This window comes from Ixodes scapularis, unplaced genomic scaffold (genome assembly GCF_016920785.2).
Source record: "Ixodes scapularis isolate PalLabHiFi unplaced genomic scaffold, ASM1692078v2 PGA_scaffold3__209_contigs__length_174095766, whole genome shotgun sequence".
Taxonomy (NCBI): domain Eukaryota; kingdom Metazoa; phylum Arthropoda; class Arachnida; order Ixodida; family Ixodidae; genus Ixodes; species Ixodes scapularis.
The window spans coordinates 39,176,121-39,198,673 of record NW_024609868.1 but is presented as its reverse complement, the minus strand read 5'-3'; the positions used below and the strand labels follow the sequence as shown (position 1 = coordinate 39,198,673).

Genomic DNA, 22,553 nt, shown 5'->3' with positions numbered 1-22,553 from the left:
TTTGCCCTTCATACAGGTGCTCTCGTCCATGTCCGCGTGGTGAAACCGTTTACTTTTTATTTCATATTGGTTCGTTAAAATATTGTAGACTTATTTGTCGCAGGCTCAATATTTCGCATTCAGGGCAATGCTGAAGTTTTAGAATAATTTGCGGGTTCCTTTTTGCGACGAGGTGGGATCTCAATAAATTCCAATGTGTTCTTTCGTAACTGTAGGCAAATCGCGAAAACTAGGTCCTAGCGAAAATTAAGTAGTTTACAGCATTACCGAGTAACCGGTAAAAAAAAATTAATCGTGATTAAAACATTAATAGATTAATTGATAGATTAATCTATCGATTGCACAGCCCTAATGTGCAGCATTCTTGCAAGTGGAATGCACTGCACAGTACCGGGTTTGAGTTCGGGAGTCCCGAGGTCGTCGTCGCTTTCGACATCCATGTACGTCTTCCAGTACTCGGCAGGTACGTTGAGAATGCTCTCCATCACCTGGAAGGAGACCAATGGAAGAAAAGACGGTTTGCAACCAACGCCAGATTAGACGCACCCGTTGCTTGTGCTTCCGTACAGACCTATTGGAAACAGATACTGACACGCAGTATTCTCAGAGACTTACTGCAAGGTATTCTGTGAAACTTCCCTAGTGGGGTGGCCGTTCACGACTGTATTTACTCGCATAATCCTCACGCTTTATTTTTGCGGAAAATCAATGGAAAGTTGGGGGTGCGAGAATTATGCGGGAAAAAAAAAAGAAAGAAAACGAAGCGGCTACAAATTGGCGTTCTTTGCGCTGGCAGCTACCCACAAGGTTTGAGAACTATTAATACAGGACTTACCTTAACAATGAAACCACGGGTTCAACACAAAGCAAGATTTGTTTGCAAACACAGTCCGAGTTAAAACTTCCCTACATTGCTGATAACGACCCCAGTCCAAATCAGTCCTAGCATCGCTGGTCGTAGTAGGCGACGCGGCGACTGCGGGCTGCCCGAACGCTGTGTAGTTGTGCGCACGCAAAACCGGCTCAATGACAGTGTGACTAGCGTCTGAGAGATGGCGCTAGGCTGCCTGGGCGCCTTAGGGTGCTTGGAGCATTAAAGGACTCTGGCCAAACAAAGCGGCACGGCGCCGGAAAATGCGGTCGATGGAGAGCGCGTGCATTATGCGGGTTTCGCGAGCAGGCGACTTTCGCCGCTGCAGTTTTGGGGGTGCGAGGATTACGCGAGGAAACGGAAAATCCAATTTTTGGTGGCTCACATTACGGGTGTGAGGATTACGCGAGTGTAAGGAATACGGTAGATCAATAAAATTCTCTCGTTGTGCACATTAAAAGAAAATACCGTATTAAAACTTGCAGGTGGGAATTGCATTGGGCGAGCTCGCAGCTGAAGTTTTAACGAGGTGCTAACATTACACTGTCATATCAACGATACATCAATAAGAAACAATGCCATTTCAGCACAATTCCAGTTTGCAGGTCACATCCCATCGTGCCTGATCCAAATAAAATGTCTTGCGTGGGACTTAAAGAGTGTTGTCCTTCAAAGGCTTGAACCCCACAAAGTAGTTTTAAAAAATGATTGCATTCGAAAGAAAAACGGACTCCATATCTTTTCAGCACTAGCTTCCCCAGCTTTGCCAGCAAATAAAAAAAAAGTCAGCAAGGGCCTAGTAGACAGCCTCCAATGATCAAGGTTCGGTTCAATGGGCAAACAAAGGTGACGTGGAGGCACAAATTCCTAGCTTGCCTCGTAGGCAAAATATGACATACTGTAGCTGTCGCTAAACCAATGCTTACAATTCCTTTTTCTCAACAAATACCTGTAGGTCTTTTCTAGTACAAGTCTGCCCTACCTTGTAAAACGAAAAAAATATATAAATGTACAGAAAAACAACAAGATGAAGTGGGTCCAGTGAGTGGCAGGAGTGGAGACAAAAGAAAAATTAGATTGCTCGATTGATTAAGTTGAGAATCTCTCATATTCTTTTTTTTACCTTTCCTTTACCTCTCCTTCCTTCCTACTTCCTGCCCCTCCTAAAACACATGGCAAGTGATGCAACTGGAAACCCAACTGCACTTCTTTCTGGGTATCACAGACATTGGTAGCATAGAAAAAATTGGCAGCTTAAGGAGCAATCGTTTATATTTGTGTAGAAGCCATTAAACAGTCGTTTCGAGGAGTGAAGAAGAGCCTATATTTTAATCAACTCCTTAATAAATTTGGCAGGGAAATTGACTTGGTCCGTAGGTCATGTGATATTGATTTCTCTGCCAAAAGCACCTGGGAAACTGAATTGGACTATAGGTCACGTGACACAAGGTTTCCCGCTAAATTGGTATACAAGTAACGTGACCTCAGGGCACATGACAGCAATTTCCCCGCTAATAATAAAAGAAAATGCACGGATTGACGGACGGTCAACTTTTTGGGATTGCAGTGATGCGATTGACCCAATTTTGTAGCACCTTCTGGAGCAGCAAAAAGTGCTTTTGGAGCACAAGCACACGCTTCATTTTTATTCATACCTCTGTGAATATTATATGTCAAGATTCGTGTGTTGGCCTATTCAACTACAAAACATGCATGGTTTACCTTCACACTTCTATACATGGCAGATTTGATTTCCTCAAACACACAACTAGCTGTTTAGTTGCACATACGCAGAAGCACTAGGCATGGCAACAACATGCTGACCGATGAAGGACAGTATGAACTGCTGTGAATGGTCATGTTAGGTACAAAATAAAATGTAAACCAATCCACAAAAATATTGTTAGAATAATTTTGAGCACAAAAATTTGTTTCATTCAAGTTCTAAAGGTTGTAATAAAACAAAATTTCTTATTTCAAATTTAAACAAAATCTTTTGTCACTAAATTATGAAAATCAATTACATTTTTTTATGTAGAATCTTATAATAATAACAGAAACCGGCATGTGAAAGATAAGTATACCTTCTTAAAGCAATCCAGCCAAAGTCGTGAAGGTTATTCCCAAGCTTCCTTCTACTGTTTCATTAAATTTAGTTTTAATTTATTCTACTGATTGCACCTAAAATGGATAAAACATATATAAAGGTGACAACTAAACATGAAGTTCAAATAAAAATAAACCTATAGAGCAGTCCATATTAATTTTCTTGCCAGTTCCCTCGCTAAATCCCAAATTTGAAAAAAATACACCAGAATACCGCAGTCTATCATAAATATTAGCCGCAGTTTAATTCAGAAATAATTACTGCAACTAAGAGCTGCTAAATTAACGCTCACGAAGTCCCTTCTTTTAATATACACGACGCTTGCATGTTTAACGTCCAGCTCTGGGGGAATGCTTTCCCTTTAGCACTGGAATGCACTGCAGCAAAGCAAGATAAGCAAAATTGTAGTGCTTACTTCACGGTTGCCACTCCACTGCAGTATACAAGTACTGCAGTGTGCAGTACTTGAGTGCGCTTTTCACGCTGCGTGGTGAGAAGCGCACTCAAAGCTAACTTCCAGACCAGGGAGGACTAGGAACATAAGAGATATATTGCAAAAATTTGGAGTACTGCAAGAGAGATCAAAATGGATAGTATGTTATTTGCGACTAAAATCTAAAGTTTCTAAAATTCGCACGAGCCTATTATGACAAACAGGACGTGCAGCTTGACCTGAGCCATTATATATTCAGTATTAAAAAAATGGGACATTTAAAACTTCCAGTAATGCTGAATTACAGCGCAGCTCTTGAAGAGGAGGAGGGGAGGGTATGAAGAGGAGGGTATGCCCCCTTCCTCCTCCTTCTCCTCCCTCCCCGCAACGTCACAAGCACCACTAACGAAGGACACGACAAAAGTCACGAGAATCACTCGCAAAGAACACGACAAAAGTCGCGAGCGTCACTCACGAAGGTCACACGAAGTGTTAGACTTTCACTGTGAAGGTTGTGACCTTCGTCATGACCTTCACGAGTGACCCTCCTGATGTCACGTGCGACGCCATTATGGGAAATGTTCCATGATGCAAGGTGCGGGTCACGAGTGACGTCACTGGGGACCCTTGTGACCTGTGTGTAGCAATATGACATCCCTTGTGGCCGTCATGACGTCACTCGTAACTCTTGTGATGTCACATGTGAAGTCATTATGGGAAATGTGCCATAATGCAACGCACGGGTCATGAGTTTGACCTGTGCGTTGCATTATGAGATGTTTCTCATAATGCAACGCACAGTTACGGAAACGCCGACGGCGCCGCTGCTCAATCCAGGAACAAGCGCCAAGAGCTGCACTTTAAAAAATGAAATCAAGTTAACCCCTTAAGTGCCTTGGACGAGCTGGGCTCGTCGGCCATTTTTTCGCTAAAAATGCCATGGACGAGCTCAGCTCGTCCAGTGATTTTTTCGGTAGCCCTCAATTCCACGGACGAGCGAGGGTCGTTCGCAAACATTTTTTTCGCCTCTGCTGATTTTTTTGCAATAAACTTTTCAAATTATATATGTAATACTAGAGGAATAAAAATTCAAAATAAAAAAAAAATATGGCACTTTTAGGTTACTTTTGGAAAACAAAATGTGGCACTTAAAGGGCAACTCCGCTTCATTTTTGATATTTAGAAAACTATGTGGCCCTCTTCAGTATCATATAGGAAGACCCCATGTCAAATATTACGATCTAATTCCATCTATATATTTAATAAACTGACCAGCTAACCTTCAAGTGAGCCAAGTCGCCGAAATCTGCCAACTCTAGCGTGCGACGCGAGGCGCAATCGTCAGAGCAGTCAATGCGACGGAGTTTGAGCTGCAAACATTGAGCCACTACGTCAGAGGCATGACTACGTCATTGTCACTTTTTTGTTTTTACTTCTCAGAGCGAAATTGAACGATGACGTCATGAGTTCCTCCTCCCGGTGTTGGCTGAATGGCGTCCATGTGATCACCGTAACGCGGATGCGCTAGTTTGCGCTGCCCTGCGCGCTTATCGGTCTGTTTCTCCGCTCCCCCTTTACTCTTTCGTCTTCTCCCCTTCCCCCTCTCCCCCAGGCCATCACCGTCCACGCCATGCCATGCGAAGCGACCTGCCTGCGTCGCGCGTCCTGTCCCTCGCTCCCTCCCGAACGTCACAAGACCACGTGGTTCGACGTAACTTGGCCATAACTCTGACGACCCGAGACCAATGTTGCCTGACGCAACCGAAGTTTCAGTATCAGCTGATGTTTAAATTAGGATTACACAAATAATATTCCACATTTCGCAAATCCGAAAACAGAGTTGTTTAGTAGTGCGTTATAAATTTGAATCACATGTAAGCCTAAATTTTTCGGAATTGAGCGGAGTTGTCCTTTAAGGGGTTAAGGTGCAATATTGGTGCAAGTTCCTCACATTTGGGTTAAATGTAGCAGGAGGTAGCAGGGTAGGCCCTTTGATGCAGTTTGGCGCAAATGCGCTACAATCGCATCATTAGGATTGGGATGGGGAGGAGGCATTTCATGCTTTAAAAAACTGGGTAGGCCTCCTCACCTGAGCTTGCTTCTCAGTCTCAAGGTGTATGTTTGGCACGAGATCAATGTCTTGCACAGAAAACCCGACGACCGTGGGCCCAAAGACGCGCGCCAGGTTCGTGATGGGCATCTTGGCTTCGGGGCTCTCAGCCACCGCCTGCAGGTGAAGCACCAAGGCTGCCAGGGTGTCCCGGTTGGGCTGTGGAAGCTGAGTCACTGCCTGCCAAGTGGCCCAGACTCTGTTGCCGGGTTCCATCTCTGCATACGGGACACCCCAGTGTGGCTTTAACAACTAAAATGCCTCTCAACTGGTGTGCTTAGCATCCCATCCCGCCCACACAGATTGTTTTCAACAACACCAGCATCCCTGATGTAAGGACTAGCCCCTGGCATAGACATTTCATTGAATCCTGGAACATTCAAACAACGCCAGGAAACATACGTAAATGCTTTGCCAACAGTCTATGTCAATGGGCTCTACCAGATCGACAAATGAAGATAAAAAAAATGCTACTCCTCAACGGCCATCACCATAGTCACCCCTGAAGAAGACCCGAGAAGGCTGGAAACAGGGTCCCTATTTCTAGGATTTGGTTGGTTGTCGTCCTTTATGTATTGTTTTCCCAACCAGAAAGATTTCTCTCAAATGTTGGCTTACAATTATTTTTTTTAAGCATAGGTATTATGGTGCATAAAATGCAGTGAAAACTGTATAATGGGGCAATGCTAACATTTTCTGATGGGCAGAGGCATGTTGGCCTGCCCTTTATTTGCAGTTCACAGAAAACCCTCGAATGACCCTTGTTAGTTGAAAGAGATCCATCGAGACACCAAAGTTTGTCACAGGATTGCCAAGGAAGCCCCCAAATTTGATGGGGTTTGTGTGCTGGGGTTAAATGCCGATCTGAAAAGCTATGAAGACAAGAGCAACGTTGACCTAGCTCAGAGAGCAATAAATCGCCCTACAGCAACAGACATGTTATAGAAACCCTTTACCACAGTAGTATCCAAACTTGAGCACTGTTAGTTGGATGCTCCTTCTAAGTTACCATGCAACGAATTTATTTATTATGCAGGTTTCTGCAGCAGAGTGTTTAACCGACGATAGATTTAAACGAATGTCTGCAACAAACAAATATTATGACATAATGTGTCTACGGCTCTGAGGGAAAGTCCGAGTTATAACTAGTATGCTCTCAAACTGCTCTCTTTTTAGCTGAAACATAAATGTAGGGTTGTGCGAATAGTGGATTTTGATTTCGAATCAAATTCGAAGCTAATAGTGATTTTGGCCAAATATTTTCGAATCGAACATCGAATACTTGCCGTTCAAAAATCTTTGCCGCAAATTGGCATGCAAGATAATTATTGCAGACATGCAATTATTAAGTGGGCTGGTTTGTGAAAATGAGACCTTAATTAATTTGTGTTTGAGTTAATTGCTGGAATACAGGGCGCCGAAATTGGCAAAGATGGCGGAGGCATTGCTGAGCTCATTGATCGGTTTCTTTTGCCCGTTTTTTAAACAAAGTTGATTTAATGACTACAATGAATATATTTGAGAGTTCCCACCATAATATTTGTACCATTTTGCCGAACGTATGAGTATATTTTTGATCTTAGAAATTGTTTCTTACGTAGTTTTAGACAGTAAACAAACACGCAACTCGAGGTTGCCAACACTTCGAAAAGCACGAATGTTACAACTGCTCTCGAATCAAATATCGAATAGCGTAATATTCGAAACTACTATTCGAAAATTGGAATATTCGCACAACACTACATAAATGCAATCACCCACATTTTATTTGCAAGTGATCCCTTGCTCCCCCACCTTTCAGCAGTTCTCTTTCTGATCCTCAGAGATGAGGCAATGGGGTAACCATGGAGTGTTTTGTGGCTCTATATTCCTCCGGAGTTTGCAAGAAAACTTTAGTGATTTGTACAACTTCGGACAGGCGTAGGCGAGGTAAAAGAACTGAGGATCAAAAACTGGGCACTCACCCGCGGCCTTGACGAACTGCCTCCAGACTGACTTGCAAATGAGGGTCTCGCGGAGGGAGCGCAGGAAATCCTTCAGCACACTGCAAATGGCATGGATGTCTGCCTTTGACTGGGGGAGGAAAAAGAATGCCCGTCACTCAAATGCCGCGTCATCCCGATGGGAGCTTCAAGAAGAGTGTGCAAGGATACTACCAATACTTCTAGGAAACAGGTAGACACGCGACCCAATGGATAAATAACTGACGTTATAACAGCCAAGAGACGTGCACATTTTTAATATTGCCCAAAATCCAACACTGACATGCACAATGAAAACGAACAACACCTAAAGGCCTTTCTTTGTCTGTGCCCGTCTTGTATACCATATTTACTCGCATAATAGCCGCACTATTTATGAACAAGGCCTTTGGGTCTGCTTTTCCGCAGAACACACATTTAGCCAATCATCTCATTGTGCAAAAATAACATAGCGAATAACTAGATCGAGACCTTGATTCTTCATACGAATGCAATCTTCACAGATGGCATCTTCGTGTGGAAACATTATCTCTGCCCTGTAAACCGCTGGAATCATGCTGCTGATTGCGGTGATAGGCAAGCCGCATGCTCCGCGGAAGAGCGAACCCTCAGGTTTTTTTCACAAACAGTGTGGCTATTACTCGAGTAAATACGGTACATGTGGTCTTTGCATGTTCATTTTGTTTCGACCAGTCTCAAGTTTTTGCGAAGTTTACAAATGTCAATTTTGCAACTGTATTCATCCTTTTCCCGGTAAATACAGAAGGTTTCATCCCTAGCTAAACTAAAAGTGAGCCTGGCAACAACACTCGCTATAGTCACGGACAGAACGGGAAGGGCAGGACGTCTTTTTTGGACGCCTGGAACCTTAATCTACACAACGGGACCAAGCGACTGGGACATATATTGCCTGCCGCAATTGGTCCGCGCCGCACCGCTGACCAATTGGAGCAGGTGGCAATGTCTCTCACTCTTGGCCCTGCCATGTAGATTAAGGGCCCCTGGAGTTTGTTTCCCGTCAAGGCGAGCGCAAAAGTGCTCTCGGATGCTGATTGGACGTGGTGCCACAGCTTGCGCGTAATCAACCGACAAGAGAACGCTGACCCGTTTTTGAGAGTTCACAATCTGGCAAAAATTTGGTGAGAACGTTTCACCAAAAGGCAAATGGCGAGAGAGGTCTCGCGGCTTCTTATGTGCTTGTACATTTTGTACGACGTACGAACGGCGTACATGACCGCGGCCGAAAGTCGGTGATGACCACGCTTGAAACGAGGGTCACCCTCACCAGGTTTGGGATCCCCTTGCCGCGCAGAAACTGCTCCCGGATCTCCCGCACCTCACGCTCCGAGCCGGACACGCGGTAGAGGCCCACCTCCGAGAGGCCCCGGCGCTCCACCTCCTGGATGCAGTGCACCACGATGGCCGGCACCATAGGTGCCGATGGGGGCACATGGTCCGCAATCACGGTGCCCTTGTACGTGTGAGAGCCACCCTGGGTGGGCGTCTGGGACACCTGGACACACGGGAGGGGCACCTGGGGGAGGGGAGACGACCCTTGTGAGGAACTGAGGAAGCTGCGACAAGAAACCCGCTACAAGGCTCCCACAAAGCACGGTGCAAGTGTCAAGCTATAGACATTGTTAGGGTTCGGCTATTCCCATCATTGCAGCGACCGAGCCAAGCCAAGCCAAATTTGTCTTAGTTACGTCTAAGTGGGCTTAAAAAAGCCGTCAATAGCGCCTCGCATTAGGTTACGCCTCCGCTTGAGTTCGGTCACTTTCTATTAGCTTGAAAATCGCTGCCTTCTTTTCTAGCATTATGGTCGAGTACTTTCAATGCTTCTTAGCGACACTTCGAGGCGCCGTAAGAACAGAAGGAGCCATGACGTCCAAGCCAGCGTAGTCCGAAAACACGATTCACCAAGACGAGATGAGAGGTGCAAGTCCACGACTGCAGAATGGCAAATGAACAAAGCAAAATAGGAAAAATGACGATGATAATGACGTAACATAGAGTCACCTAGCGGTAAGACTTAGCAGTACTCAAGCAGCACTGCCAAACCAAGCCAATCCATGTGCAGCCAACAGAGAATCTAAAATGGTGGCTCCATGGGAGTGTTTCCCACTGATCGCTCGAGACGATTTTTTCCGAAAAATCCAACTTTTAAATGTAAAGCTGCCCGAAAAATCTGTCGTGAATATTCACTATTTCTATCGGCTAGGTCACGGTTCCTCGTTTAGGTCCGAAATATCGTAGGAGTTCGAATTATCAACATCCAAAAAAATCGGTTGGCGACTAATCTTTTGTAATGCACTTTTGGTTTAAAAATAAGTGCACACAATAAGAACTAAAGTAAGTAAAACAAAAACAAAAGTGGTTGCATAACGATGGCACTTCTGTTGCCGACGGATTTTGTCTGCGTGGCGTCCGCTTTCTTTCACTGGTCGGTTACACTTTCTGACGCTGCTCCCGACACCATCTATCAATATGTGCGCCAAACGCGCCCCTCGCCACTCAACTGTTGTCGTCGTCTGCGTCACTACCCGCTGTTGATTCCAACAAGTTTTGTAGACCTATTTTTTACATAAAGGGAGCTACGCTTTGCAATTTTACAAGATAAAGACGACCTGTGAAATATACCGCTAACTAAAAGTTTAGATTGCTACGTGCAGGCACCGATTTTTACAGTTCATTTTAGAGGGAGCCTGGGTATTTTAGACACCCTATATGTTGAAGACTGAAGTTATATGAATATTAACAGCAGTTGCATATGCCTTTTGCAAAGACCGAAGTTATATGGATAGCGACGCATATAACTCCCAACATTAAGCACTAATTTAGTGTCAGGTGCAGCGATGACTTTGCACTAACTCAGCCCTGCGCCGCAAGTGTGAACCGGCCCCAACGGCGACAGAGCCGCCGAACAAAGGAACGCCTGCTCACCTGATCCCTGCACTCCGGGTGGCAGGTGGAGCGGCAGCGCATGCACTTGAGAGCAGTCTTGTAGAACTTGATGCGCTTGCAGCAGGGGCCGCACATCTCAGGCCTGATCACCGTCTTGGACACAAAGTCGTGGACCCGCGACTGCAGCTTGCCCGCAGAGTTGATACGCCTGGGAGCGACCCCCGAAGGCCCGAGGCAGCACTGCTGGTCTACAGGAGTCGTGGAGGGCGTGTCAGCTGAAAGCGTGCAAAGGGGGTCAAGACAGGAGTGACAAAGTGAGGAAAATGGCCCATGTCAATGGTCCTGAGAGAAGGAATGAGAAAGAAAGCGATGGAAAAGTGAAAAAAAGAAAGCAGACAACAGTTCAAATGCATTCGCTTTGCCAGGACGCATTAAAGCAGTTTAAAGGAGCGATGCAACAATTTTTGTACTTTGCGCAAATACCACTTAAAACGAATCCCTAACGTTAATGACCTATGAAACACGCGTTCGTTCTTCACCCCACGCAATAGAAGTCCCAGAAAAAATTTTAAGAAAAACGAGCAGCGTTCACCCCCTCAACTTACAGCCAGAACAAGCGGCCACGTGATCTGGAGCCGATTATATGCCGCCAGTATTGATCATAGCCACGCGCTGGGGTTGGCAAAGCACTGGACAAGCGCTGAGTTCCAGACATTGTTATGGCTCGGCTGTTGTCGTCGTTGCAGCGATTGGACACTGGTCGCTACCTGAATGCTTCTCGAGCTAGCAATTATCACGAGCCCAAGTCTAGTGCCCACGCAATGCTCGGGTCCAATCTATGAACCACATTCAAATATCGTCACTTGGGTGTACTGCGATCCCCACGTTACGTCATCAAATTTTGCAAAGGAAAGATTGAATGAAAATGATTGCTTTTGTCCTTGAAATTACACCGCAACAAAGGAGTTTCTTGGCCAGTGACGCGTGTGAGTATCCTTGAGTCCCAGGTGTGCCAGTAAGCTCGTGTAGAGTGAAAAACATTACAATTGAATATCGTTGCACCGCTCCTTTAATTGCTCGTTTCTTCTACAATGCTCGACGTGGATGTTTTCTCGTAAGATAAAGGCATACGTTGTATCACCTCAAATCAGAGCACAGCCGACACTACAAACCGACGAGGCCAATCAAACACTGCCGAAAGAGCAATGTCATGGTGTTGGCCACCTTTCAGTAACTGCTATCATTGAGTAAACCAATTTATTGAGGTGAGTGTGCAGTGATTTTGTGCTTTTAGTACGTGTGTCCACGCTCGTATGAACTATTTTAGGCTTTGTCTGCGCTTTGACTTAGGGTGACACCACAGTACAGAAATGGCTAGATATCAACCAGCCTTGCCAGAAATTTGTGCCTACGAAGACCACCGATGTCTACTTCTATGCCCCACTGTACCGAGGCAGCCGAAAGGCATGCAAAAATGGTGAACCTTTTCTTCCAAATTTGTTGTACGAGCTTTAGGAAGCGTGGAGGTTTGTGTGAAATAAGCAGAAGAAAGCGAAATAGTGTCTATTAATCCTGTGCTGCAGAGGCTGAAGTAATCCAGATTACCAGGTAAGCAGCAAGAGAGATGAAGACAAAAATGGCACTATCAGGTATGAATGAAACGCGAACGACATGGCGCGGGGCCTTCGATACACGCTGCCATTAGGACCGCAACTTGTTGTAAGACGAGTTACAATCAAGACAGCAGCCAAGCCTGGTGGGTCGTGCGTCGTGCCTCATCTAGGCCAACCACAAAGAGCACCGCCCAAAAGAAACACACAGAGCCAACAACAGCTCGTGGGACCATATGCACGAGCGTCCAGTTGAGGTGGTGGCCGATGCTCCTCACGGAGGGCTTGTATAGTAGTTACGCCAGCTCTTGGTCAGATTGTCTGGCAGGTCGTGTTTCTACTTTCGTCAGAAGATCCAGCTCGCTAGCCGACTGCTATCCGAGAGACAAGCGTCCCCTTATGGCTCTCCCTACCTAAAAGTAGATCTTCCACACCTTGGGGATAAATAGTAGCCGAGAAAGGAGAGAAAGAGGAGCCGCCTCTGGTACCATCTAGCACTTACAGTCCACACTACACCGTGTATGCCGCCAATAGCACGACCTGTCAAGGGTCTATGCATTTACCACTTATTTTCATTACACTGCTACCTAGAGGCCCCTAAAAACTGCTGAATCTGCAAAGCACAAAGGGAGGTTCGTGGGTATGCATCCTTAATGGGCTGCAATGCACACCCTTGCAGCCACCCACTTCTCAGCAGTTCCAAGGGGCCTCTAAGTAGATGCACTGAAGGCTACATGTCCTGTCTGCATTTCATTTGTTCCTGACAGTACAAAACTGAAACAGTGTCAGGTCAATTAACATCAGAAGAAGAAAAGAGAAAGTGAGTGGAACCAAAAAGCTTAACCAATGGGCAATACAAAAAAAAAAGTGGAAATTAACAAAATGAAAGTCACCTCTGGTACGAATAGGGGGCGTCGTAGTTGCAGCAGGCACTGGGCACGGTGGTGGGGGAGCATTGGGCACCAATGACGCCGGCTGGGTGAAGAAGCGCGAGGTGGCCACAAAGTCCTGGCCGTCCGTCACGGTCACCGTCGTGGTGGCCACGACGTTGGCACGCTTTAAGTCCACCTCGTCTCCACCCTGCGTGCCCTGCACCACAATTGACTATTTTTCACTCTCGTAAAAACTGTCCCCTGAACCGTCGCCCAAAACTCGAAAAACCTTGACGCATTTGGCCAACAGGCATCGCATAGACTTCAAAGAGACGGTTGACGACACAAACTCCTAGCCCCAGCGTCAATTGACCGAATAATACCGATGGCACTTCTTACGGCGATAGCTGTCACAGGGACGTTTTAGCCATGCTCGCAGTGTCAAAGTTGTGCTAGGCAGAAAACTGTTTCATATGCGCCCTTGTGTGCATTGCCCGGTGACATCTACAGTTGGTGGAGGATGCCATTACGCATTCCTGACCGTAGAGCTCGGTTTGAACATACTATCAGATGTAAGGCAACTCGTAACCATACTCGTCTTGATTCAGATATCTCAGGCTAAAACTCATGTATGTAGGGTGTTCCCTTTATTAGATACTACAGTGACCAGAAGGCTGTGTTGCGTGTGATTGAGTAAATAGAGTAGACGAGCACAAAAGTGGATATTACCACACACGATAGCAGCAATCACTCTCACTTCACATTGCGGCTGCAGATCTTAAATTCTTACGGTATGAATCACCACTCCACATACAGGGACTGAAGAATGTCGCTATTATTTGTGGTGGACACGACAATGAACGTGGGATTCTATAATACCAGCTCATCCAACACCGCCCCCCAAAGCAGCATCTTTTAAAACTCGCAGGCAGCTGCTGCACATGCACAAACTTCAGTTTTAACCCGTCGAGACATCGAGGGCGACAAACCTGAGACCTGCGCTTGCGTGCGTTGACTCCGTCTTCGAGCTGACCCCAGCCAGAACTGCCCTTCCCCCGCAACCTTGTACTGCGACGTACGCCCTCGCCACCATGGTCACTGTCGTCCAAGCTTTTGTGCGAGATGGACAGGACCGAGCCCACAGACTCGTCAATCGTGTTCAGCCTGACACGGAAATAGAGGGAACATGCACAATTAAGTATGACAAACAAGGCGCAAAGGGAAGAGGACTGCAGTGATAGGTCAGGCACATCCAAGACGGGCAACGACTAACGGCCAATGTTTCTATTAATGCGAAAAAGAGTGTGAAAAAAAAAAAAAAAAAAAGGAAGGAACCACAAGCGTGGCTTGGATTGACAGCTGCACCCAAAATGGGCATTGCAGCGTGCAAGTACTAGCGCATAAAAAAGGGCAATGCACACATGCTAGTCAGATTTCAACACAGTTTAGATGAAATGGAATTATCCACCTACCTCTCCTCCCCCATCTTCCTTCACCCCAGGTATATGCGTAGCAACCAGCTTACACTTCTGCAGTGGTCCGAATTAATGACGACCTCTATTTTAGCACTGAAGCATTCCTCCCTCATTTTTGTTTACTGCAGAAAGTTCCCCTTCCCGACTGCTGCACCCAATAGCATTATCTTTCTAAAACAAAAGTGGCATTATTTATGTGACTAGAAAGCATGGTAGTCTACATTAGTATATCGCAGCTACGGAATTCAAAGCTCGCACCATCAATAAAGTGCTAGGGATACTGATGAGGTTCTCAAATTGTTCTACCACCTCTACTCCCCTTGCGAGAGCAACCCAGCCTTTCTCGCAGTCAGCTGTGCCAAGCAGTGCCTCACCTGTTGAGGTTGCTGGCCTGGTGTGCATTGGAGGGCCGCAGGAATGGCAGCTTCTCCATTGTCTCGTCTCTCAGCTCCACGTCGTTCATGATGAACTCTCGGATGAGGTCAATCTGCTTTAGCTGCGAGTGAAGAGTAGACAAGCACAGCTGCTTCAAGGTGCTCAAAGATCGGATCTGAGCCTGGAGCCTTTAAATGCATGGTAACTCGACAATGGCAAAACAGAAGATGAAACTGCACAATGCATTGTTACACAATGCAACCGTTTTCCAATGTGGAGAGCTCGGACACAAGCAAGGTTTTCAGAGCATTTTAGTCGAGCTTACGTTAAAAAGTACTGTTAGATTCTCATATCCTCTGGTCAGGACTGTGCAGGTTGTCCACAAGCAAGTGGGCTTTGTTTAAAACATAAAAAAGGTGTATTTTACAGCTGTAACTGGCGGCAGACCTATCACAGACAACATTGACTAAGCTTAAAAGAAGGACAAAGTTGAATTGACGTTTCTACCACAGGGTTTAAATTGTCATTTCTAGTCCTCAGTACATACTTTTTTGTGGCTTCTGGCTTGTTTTCATGTGGGTTATTTTGTGAAGAGGTACACCATTAGTAAAATCTTTACCTTTAGCCTTCAGTGTTCATTTAAGACATGTAGAAGTTACATAAAATATATTGAAAGTAAATAGCTACTGTATTTAGATGCTGTGCTGTAACCATTGTGACCTAATCATTACTTGATAAGGAACTCTGTCACTTGGACATTGTACATGAACAGTCAAGATCTCAAACGACTGGGCAACAAACAGTCCAAAACAGTGGGGTTAACTACCAGCAGGTAAAAGCAGATTTAAAAAAAAAAATGAATGCCATTTACGATTTTTTGCAATGCCGAATTAGAGTGCAGCTCTTGAGCAGGAGGAGGGGAGGGTACGGAGGGGAGGGTATGTCCCTGCTCCTTCTCCATACCCTCCCCTCCCATTTAACGAAAAATTTTCGCTAAATTAAGCAAAAATTTCCTCGCTAAATTTAGCAGGGCAATTTAGCAAAAAGTTTCCCGCTATATTTAGCGGGGAAACCAGATTGGTGTTAAGGTCACATGATGTCAATTTCCCAACGAAAATATTTCCTCTAAATTTAGCATGACGTCACGAGGGTAAATTTTCCCGCCAAATTTTACGGGAAAATTTTACCCTCGTAACGTCACACGTGGCATCATTATGGAGAACGTCCCATAATGCAACGTGCGGTTATGTCGCCGCCGCTCAACCCGGAAACAGGCGCCCAAGAGCTGCGCTCTAAAATGGGCAAGCCCCGTCAGTCTCTTTCGCTAGGCTTGTTCTCCCATATTGCTGCTGAACCAGGGTAGAAATCGTAACCCAGGAAAAAAAATTTGAAATGCAGCAACAGTAGCCCCACACTTCAAAGGAGGCTCACCTTAGCCTCTTTCTCTTCTTCGCTGCGTTCTCTGCGCTGCACTTCTTTTTCCAGCACCTCCCTAAATAAAAGCAGGATGAAGTAAGATAGAGGCTCATGACATAAACCTTGAAACTGCAGGTAAAAACGACACATCCACTGGAAAGTCCCAAAAAGGCTTCAGATCTTTCAATGTAGGTGCCGTTTTAAAATGCGTTGGCATTTATTGCCCTGGTGCACACAGCTGCCTTTCGTCTGGACCGTCTGGTTTGGACCGACTGGAGTAGTTTTCCCGAGACCGATGCACGGTTTCTGCCGTGCTGTTTCATCCAGTTTGTTCGCTTAATACGATCACCTTCCTCTCTTACAAGTAGGGAAGTTTTCTGGTATGCTTTCAATGACGTGCCACAAGAGGGTTAGAGGACAGGATCTAGCGGTCATGGTGGCGGCACATCATACGCGGCAACGTAAAACCAAGGCGCAGCAACACCGTCTGCGCAAAACCGCCGACACCCAGGAGGAAAAATTGTCACTTGGAAGACAACAGTATACATGGCTTGCACTGACGTCAGATTGCATACTTTTGACCACCATGCAAGAGGAGAGGGAAGCTGCTTTTGTAAGAATTTTGAGTGACGAGTTAATCTGCTATGATCTTCAGGGAGAATAGCTACGTCTGTGCAAATCCGGGAGGCACAAAAGAGGATCCTGGTAAGAGGGGAGCTCCTTCTTCCCCTCTTCTATGGTGGTCATCGGAGCGCTCTTTAATGACGTCACGTGCAAGCCATATAGGCAGCGATCAATGGAAGCTATGGTGGCTTTATCTGAGGCCGCCGACGACCCTGGGTATGCGAGCAGTTGCGAAGGTTGGAATTTCCATTCTTCACCAAGTAGGAACCCCCAAGCTATATGCTGACTCATTTCATCGAGAATAAGCGTAGCAACAGCAGCAATTTTAGTATCATATTTTACCCATAGTCTCAGACTTTAGGTCACATTCAATTTACACCAGCTCGTTTGTACACATGCATTCAGTTCATTAATGCAGGTCTACATATTTAATAATTTTATAAAGCAAGGGAGAAACCCAGGGCTTATAGGAAATGTCTGAAGCTAAACAAACAGCAGCTACTGTCCTTCAAGAAAGGCTAACCCAAGTTTGCGCGAACGAACATCAAATAATCTGAACAAGTGTACCGTAAATTTGTATACATATGTTGCAGCAACTCTTTGCAAACTATTTGGCCCACAAACATAGTTGTACGGCTCCCAAAATGTTTTTTTTTTTTTTTTATTTATTTAAATATATGGGGTAAACAAGTTTTTCAGCTCCTCGTTATGGCACCCCGTGATTTCACAACGGCACCAGTTGTCTAACTTTGTGCCTCCTACAGGGTGACAGAATAGCTCTCCTGCCCAGGTGGAGTTGGATGGTTATGTTGCAATGATGCAGAGAGAAAGGGCTAAGCAACCCCCGACTTCCTAGCCAGGCTAGAAGTCGGGGGTACATTCGTAACTCCAATTCACCATAGGTGGCGCCACTCGTTTTCCTAAATGGTGGTTATAGTGAAGGTCGGAGATGCGTACCGGCATACCAGTCGCTGAGACTGCCTAGTGTGCCGTCTTCATTGAGCGATATAAATTATTCCCGTTATACAAGGAAGCTAGTGTGTTATGAGCGCAGGTCTCCTTTTTATCCTGAAAACAGAAACGGTGTTTAGCATAATATTGATGCCAGGAGGCACATTTTAATTCTGGAACTAAACCGCAACTAACCTCCATTTTTATTTAACTTCTCGTTAAAGGTGTTAATTGCTGATTTTTTTTTTAACTCAAGATGTGTCCCACTGTGTAATTATTGAGCTAAAGAAGTTGTTCGTGGAAACTATTTTGTGACATACGTGTCCGATCCAGTTACTTCAAAATATTTTGGAGTTCAACGTCCCTTTAAAGATGGGGTCTTCTGTACACTTTAGAGGTAACAGATTATTGTATTTGTTGAAAAAATCAGTGCTGAGATTTTTGTGTTCTTACGGACTGTGGTCCTTTTAATGGGTTTTTGGGTATTCAGGTGATTAATTGCTTTAACATTATTCCCAGCACAAGAATAACAGAATCAATCCAAATTTTACAAACTATCACTATAGGTGAGGAGCTTAAATATGTTCACAAAACATAAGTTAAGAAACGCTGTGCTCACTACAAAAACCCAAAGGTAAAATCCGAGTCAGACAGCAGAAGCGTGTCTTTGAAGCAACGCGCGACGTACAGGAATCTATATTACATCCAGGGTTTGTCTCTATCTTGATATGCTAAAAAAAAAAAATAAAAAATGAGACCTTTCTGGAAAGACTATTGTTTAATGGTATAATTTTGCGATTGTGGCGTTCATTGGGGGCCTTCATTGCCACAATTTGTATTAATAATAATAATACAAGATATTTTAATACATAGTTTTTCATGCTCTAATAAAATTTGCTGCTTATGATTTAATTTCAAATGCACGAACAATCATGATACTCAAGTGTGCAAATTATTATCACTGGTGCCAATTGCAGCATTTTAATTACATGTTACAAAATAAAACAACATGTCTAAAATCAATTAAAACAGTAATTTGAGAAAGCCATGTAAAATTACATTAATTGTGCGTAAAGCATTTGGTGCTATCAAAATCGCGACTTTTGGCAATTGGCAAAACTTTTAAAAGTCACCGCCACATCTTCAATGAAATGCACCAAATTAAGAAATGAAATGGATTCAGTTTTTGTTTTTTTTAGTTACCAATTTTCTTAGAACATTTAGCTCTTTTCATTTTTACGTGCCGTTGTTTTGCCAATTTCGTTCTTTCCAGTTCAAAGGAATGTCTACCCGCTTGCATGTCTGCTCACTGCAGCACGTTTTGTTGGTGCTGGAAATTGGTGAAACAGTGGTGAGTATGAGGGAACGCAAGCACTGTGTGTTTGCGTGTTCTACACTGCATGTGCCCAGAATTGCGGTCTTGGAATAGAGCATGGCAATGACGAACATGCGCAGTGTAGACCAGTGTTGCGGAATGGGCACCCCCATTCCATTCCAATTCCATTTCGGGGAATTAGAGTTTTTGATAATTCAATTCCTTTCAATTCCTAGGAATGGAGACACTGAGCCCATTCCCACTCCTGGAATGGCTGAATCGTTCCATTCCATTCCTTTAATTCCTAAATGTAAAAATTGGCACTTGACAGCTACATTTTGTTGCTGGCATAAGCAGCATAAAGCTGACATTATCAAATGCAGAGACGATTGCAAAAAAAAAAAAAAAAAAAAAAAGAAGCTAAATTCCTCAAAAAAGCATTGATTTTTACTAAGTGGACCGCTGGTGGCAGAAAGTGTTCATTTACAATGTACTGCAAACATCGAGAAAGCCCCTTGATATGTCGATGCTTGTTTAAGACATCGGTCTCACGACCACGTGGCTCACAACAAACAGCAAAACTTAATTCTACTCATTTTCTTTTCTTAACTTTTTTGCATTTTACTTTTAAGACATACGCGGCCAGCGTGTTTGTTTGATAAGACCATAAAAAATATCCAGTTCGTGCGTGGCGCAGGAATAAGCTATATTAGTGTATTCTTCAAATACAGCAACACGGCTAGTACATTGCTGGAAGCGACTCCATGCGCAGCAGCAAGAACACATCCTCTGACAAAATGCAACCTCTGCGGCGCAGCACGAGGGCCCGTATAGACCATGTCACAAAACCTGTTTTAAAACGCACAAGTTCACGCTTGCTTTACAAATATTGATATTTCTTATCATATTCAATTCAATATTTTGGCTGGTTCGCCTGCCCTTTTCCACCCTTCGCATACTCATTCTCGTGTTTCCTCTACAGATGGCGAATAAAGTTAGATGATATACGCCGACTGCACCGTGTATAGTTTCGTTGCACAACTTCCAGCGTGCAGCTTGTCTATTTTCTTCGCGACTAATGTAGAAAAATGTCTTCCACGATGCCACGACTCGATCTGTATTTATCTTGTCTTCTCGTCCAAATTGTGATGTTCCTCTTCGCCCTGATCGAGTGGCGGGTTCAGGCAGCAGATGGTACCAACCAATTCATTCTTCTACCTCGGTGTCGGTTGTTCGCATTGTGGCGATGGGTCGGGAAGTCAGCGTTGACAAAGCTCTCCACATCAAGATACAATTAACGGGGTAATACCGCAGCGTTCGAATTTACATTCCCCGTGTTTCTTCAACAACACCGCCCAACTGACTTCTTACCACCTCAAACAGTTTCCAGGACAAGGAGAAAAATGCAGACCGGGCAGCCGAGATGCACGGAAGCCAAAACCTCAGTGGCAGCTAGCACCCAGCTCTCCTTCTCAGTTGCCCTCACAGCAACGGTCGCGGCACATCTGGCGCGGGACGATCTTTCTGCAGGTCTAGTAAGTTCGGTGACACCAAGAGCAGTGACGATAGTCTACTTCATCTCACGATGGACCTCAACAGACAGCACAAGAGCCATCAAAACTAATCCAGTTCTTCCTGAGTGTCGCGTGACCCTGCAGTCCCGCTCACGGTGCTGGATTGCCTAGGGCGACTCGTATACCGTCCGCAGCGGTCCATCGCAAGGTGAAACGAAGTACGCAGAGACCAAAGTCAAAGGAAATGAGCGGGAATCCGCTAGCTTGCTTGTAACCCCAACCCACTAAAACATAACACAGAAAACAAGCATCAGAACAAAGACCAAGTAAGAGGCGGAGTTACACTACAAATGCAGTTTAAAAAAAACAAGCCTCGGAGCAAAGCACAAGAGGAGAAGAGGGAAGTGAATCTCGCTTTGTTTTAATGCCGAAGCAAACCCTCGTGTAACGCCATCGAAGCCCGACGCCTGAGCGTCTGTGGAAGGCGCCATGTTACTTCCCTTTCCCCCTTTGCTCTTTGCTTTGACGTTTTTTTTTTTATTGCATTTCTTCGGTGTATAAATCTGTTAGGGATCCCCGCAGGCTAGCAGTTTCTCGCTCATTTCATTTCTGAGCAACTGACTCGCTGACTGGCTCTGGTGCTTTATTCTATTTCCATTATATTCCGGGCAAAAGGCACCCAATTCCATTCCCATTCCATTCCCCTCACTGTTGCCGCCATTCCATTCTTATTCCATTCCGGGGCCGTGAAAATGCGGAATGATTCCGGAATCATTCCAACTCTGGAGTGGCAACTCCGCAACACTGGTGTGGACCACGCAACTGTGACGCAAACGCACGGCGCTAGCGTTTGCATTTATACGCAATACTAAAACTTCCTAATAACGTACAATCTCATACCGGCTGCAGCACTACATTGGGACAGTGAAGAGAGTTGTTTGCATTCAGAAATGACATTTCGCAAGCCATGATCACAAGCAGTTCCGCCGTGCCCGCTGAGCAGGAGAGCCAGGGACGCTCACTAGAGCGATTCCCGTTTCCGCCACTGGGGGGCGAGCGACGAGTTGGAGACGCGAATAAAAGACAGGGCACAGCAGGGGCTGCTCTCTTTCCCCTGAACATCGGCGTTCAACTTGGGCAAGTGCAACAGGTCGCGGAGGTATGGGGCATCGACGACCGACACCGACGGGTACAAAAGTGTCGGTCTATGAAACGAGCCTAGCACTTTGTGAACCGCACGATGTGCAACAATTGTCCCGCCACAGTAGTTAGCCAATGTGTTATCGATAGACAAGGCCTGCCTTGCGTCGGTTGAACATAGAATAAACAGGAGCGGAAATACATTCCTCAATTGTTTTAGGAATTTGCGTTTTGATCCTGTAGTCAAGCAATGGGCCCCATTTGGTCTGCTTCAGCATGTGCCACATAGAAGCTGGCTCACCGGCGAGCACCTACGCATTTTCCACGACGCATGGGAAATTTAATTTTGGTGGTTGTTTTTCTATGAAAGAGACAATTATGTCACCTATAAATTAAAGTCTCTAAAGAAAAGCAATCAGGACTTCTAAAATATCATGTGAAAAGTGATATCTGATAATAATATGCCGTTGTTAATGTCAAACCAGCCGACGGCTAGAGAGTATAAAGTCTTTCTAGATTAACCCAAAATGGCTACGGCCATTCTTCCGAGACATAAATCGTCAGCAAGATCGTTATGGAGGAAGGCAGTGTTGCAGCTTATCATTGCCAAAGAAATCTGCAGGCATGCCTTACCTGGTGTATGCCAGACTGCGCTCGAGCTCCAGATGAGAGCCCTTGAGAGCTTCCAGCTCTTTTCTCAGCCGAGCATTCTCAACTTCTGCAGCATGCCACTGCTTGCGACACTCTTCTTGGTTCCTTACAAAGGCGAGGAACTCTGAAAAATAAACAACACAGAGGTGGCTTGTATCAAATGGCTACTAGGCATACTCAATGCCAGTGCAGGGCACGACTAG

The 22,553-nt window shown here is 45.2% G+C and overlaps 1 protein-coding gene across 5 annotated transcripts in view; it reads right to left on the bottom strand.

Annotated features, from left to right (window-relative positions):
* LOC8034081 (rac GTPase-activating protein 1) overlaps nt 1-22,553 on the bottom strand; it is a 33,507-nt gene that overhangs the window by 8,426 nt on the left and 2,528 nt on the right. For all 5 annotated transcript variants that reach the window (XM_042292386.1, XM_042292385.1, XM_042292389.1 and 2 more), the window contains exons 4-13: nt 22,333-22,474; nt 16,171-16,231; nt 14,739-14,860; nt 13,879-14,053; nt 12,911-13,106; nt 10,447-10,682; nt 8,789-9,037; nt 7,486-7,594; nt 5,501-5,739; nt 392-488 (exon numbers count right to left, since the gene is read on the bottom strand). In XM_042292386.1, coding sequence (XP_042148320.1) covers nt 392-488; nt 5,501-5,739; nt 7,486-7,594; nt 8,789-9,037; nt 10,447-10,682; nt 12,911-13,106; nt 13,879-14,053; nt 14,739-14,860; nt 16,171-16,231; nt 22,333-22,474 — 1,626 coding nt within the window. The remainder of the gene's footprint in view (nt 1-391; nt 489-5,500; nt 5,740-7,485; nt 7,595-8,788; nt 9,038-10,446; nt 10,683-12,910; nt 13,107-13,878; nt 14,054-14,738; nt 14,861-16,170; nt 16,232-22,332; nt 22,475-22,553) is intronic.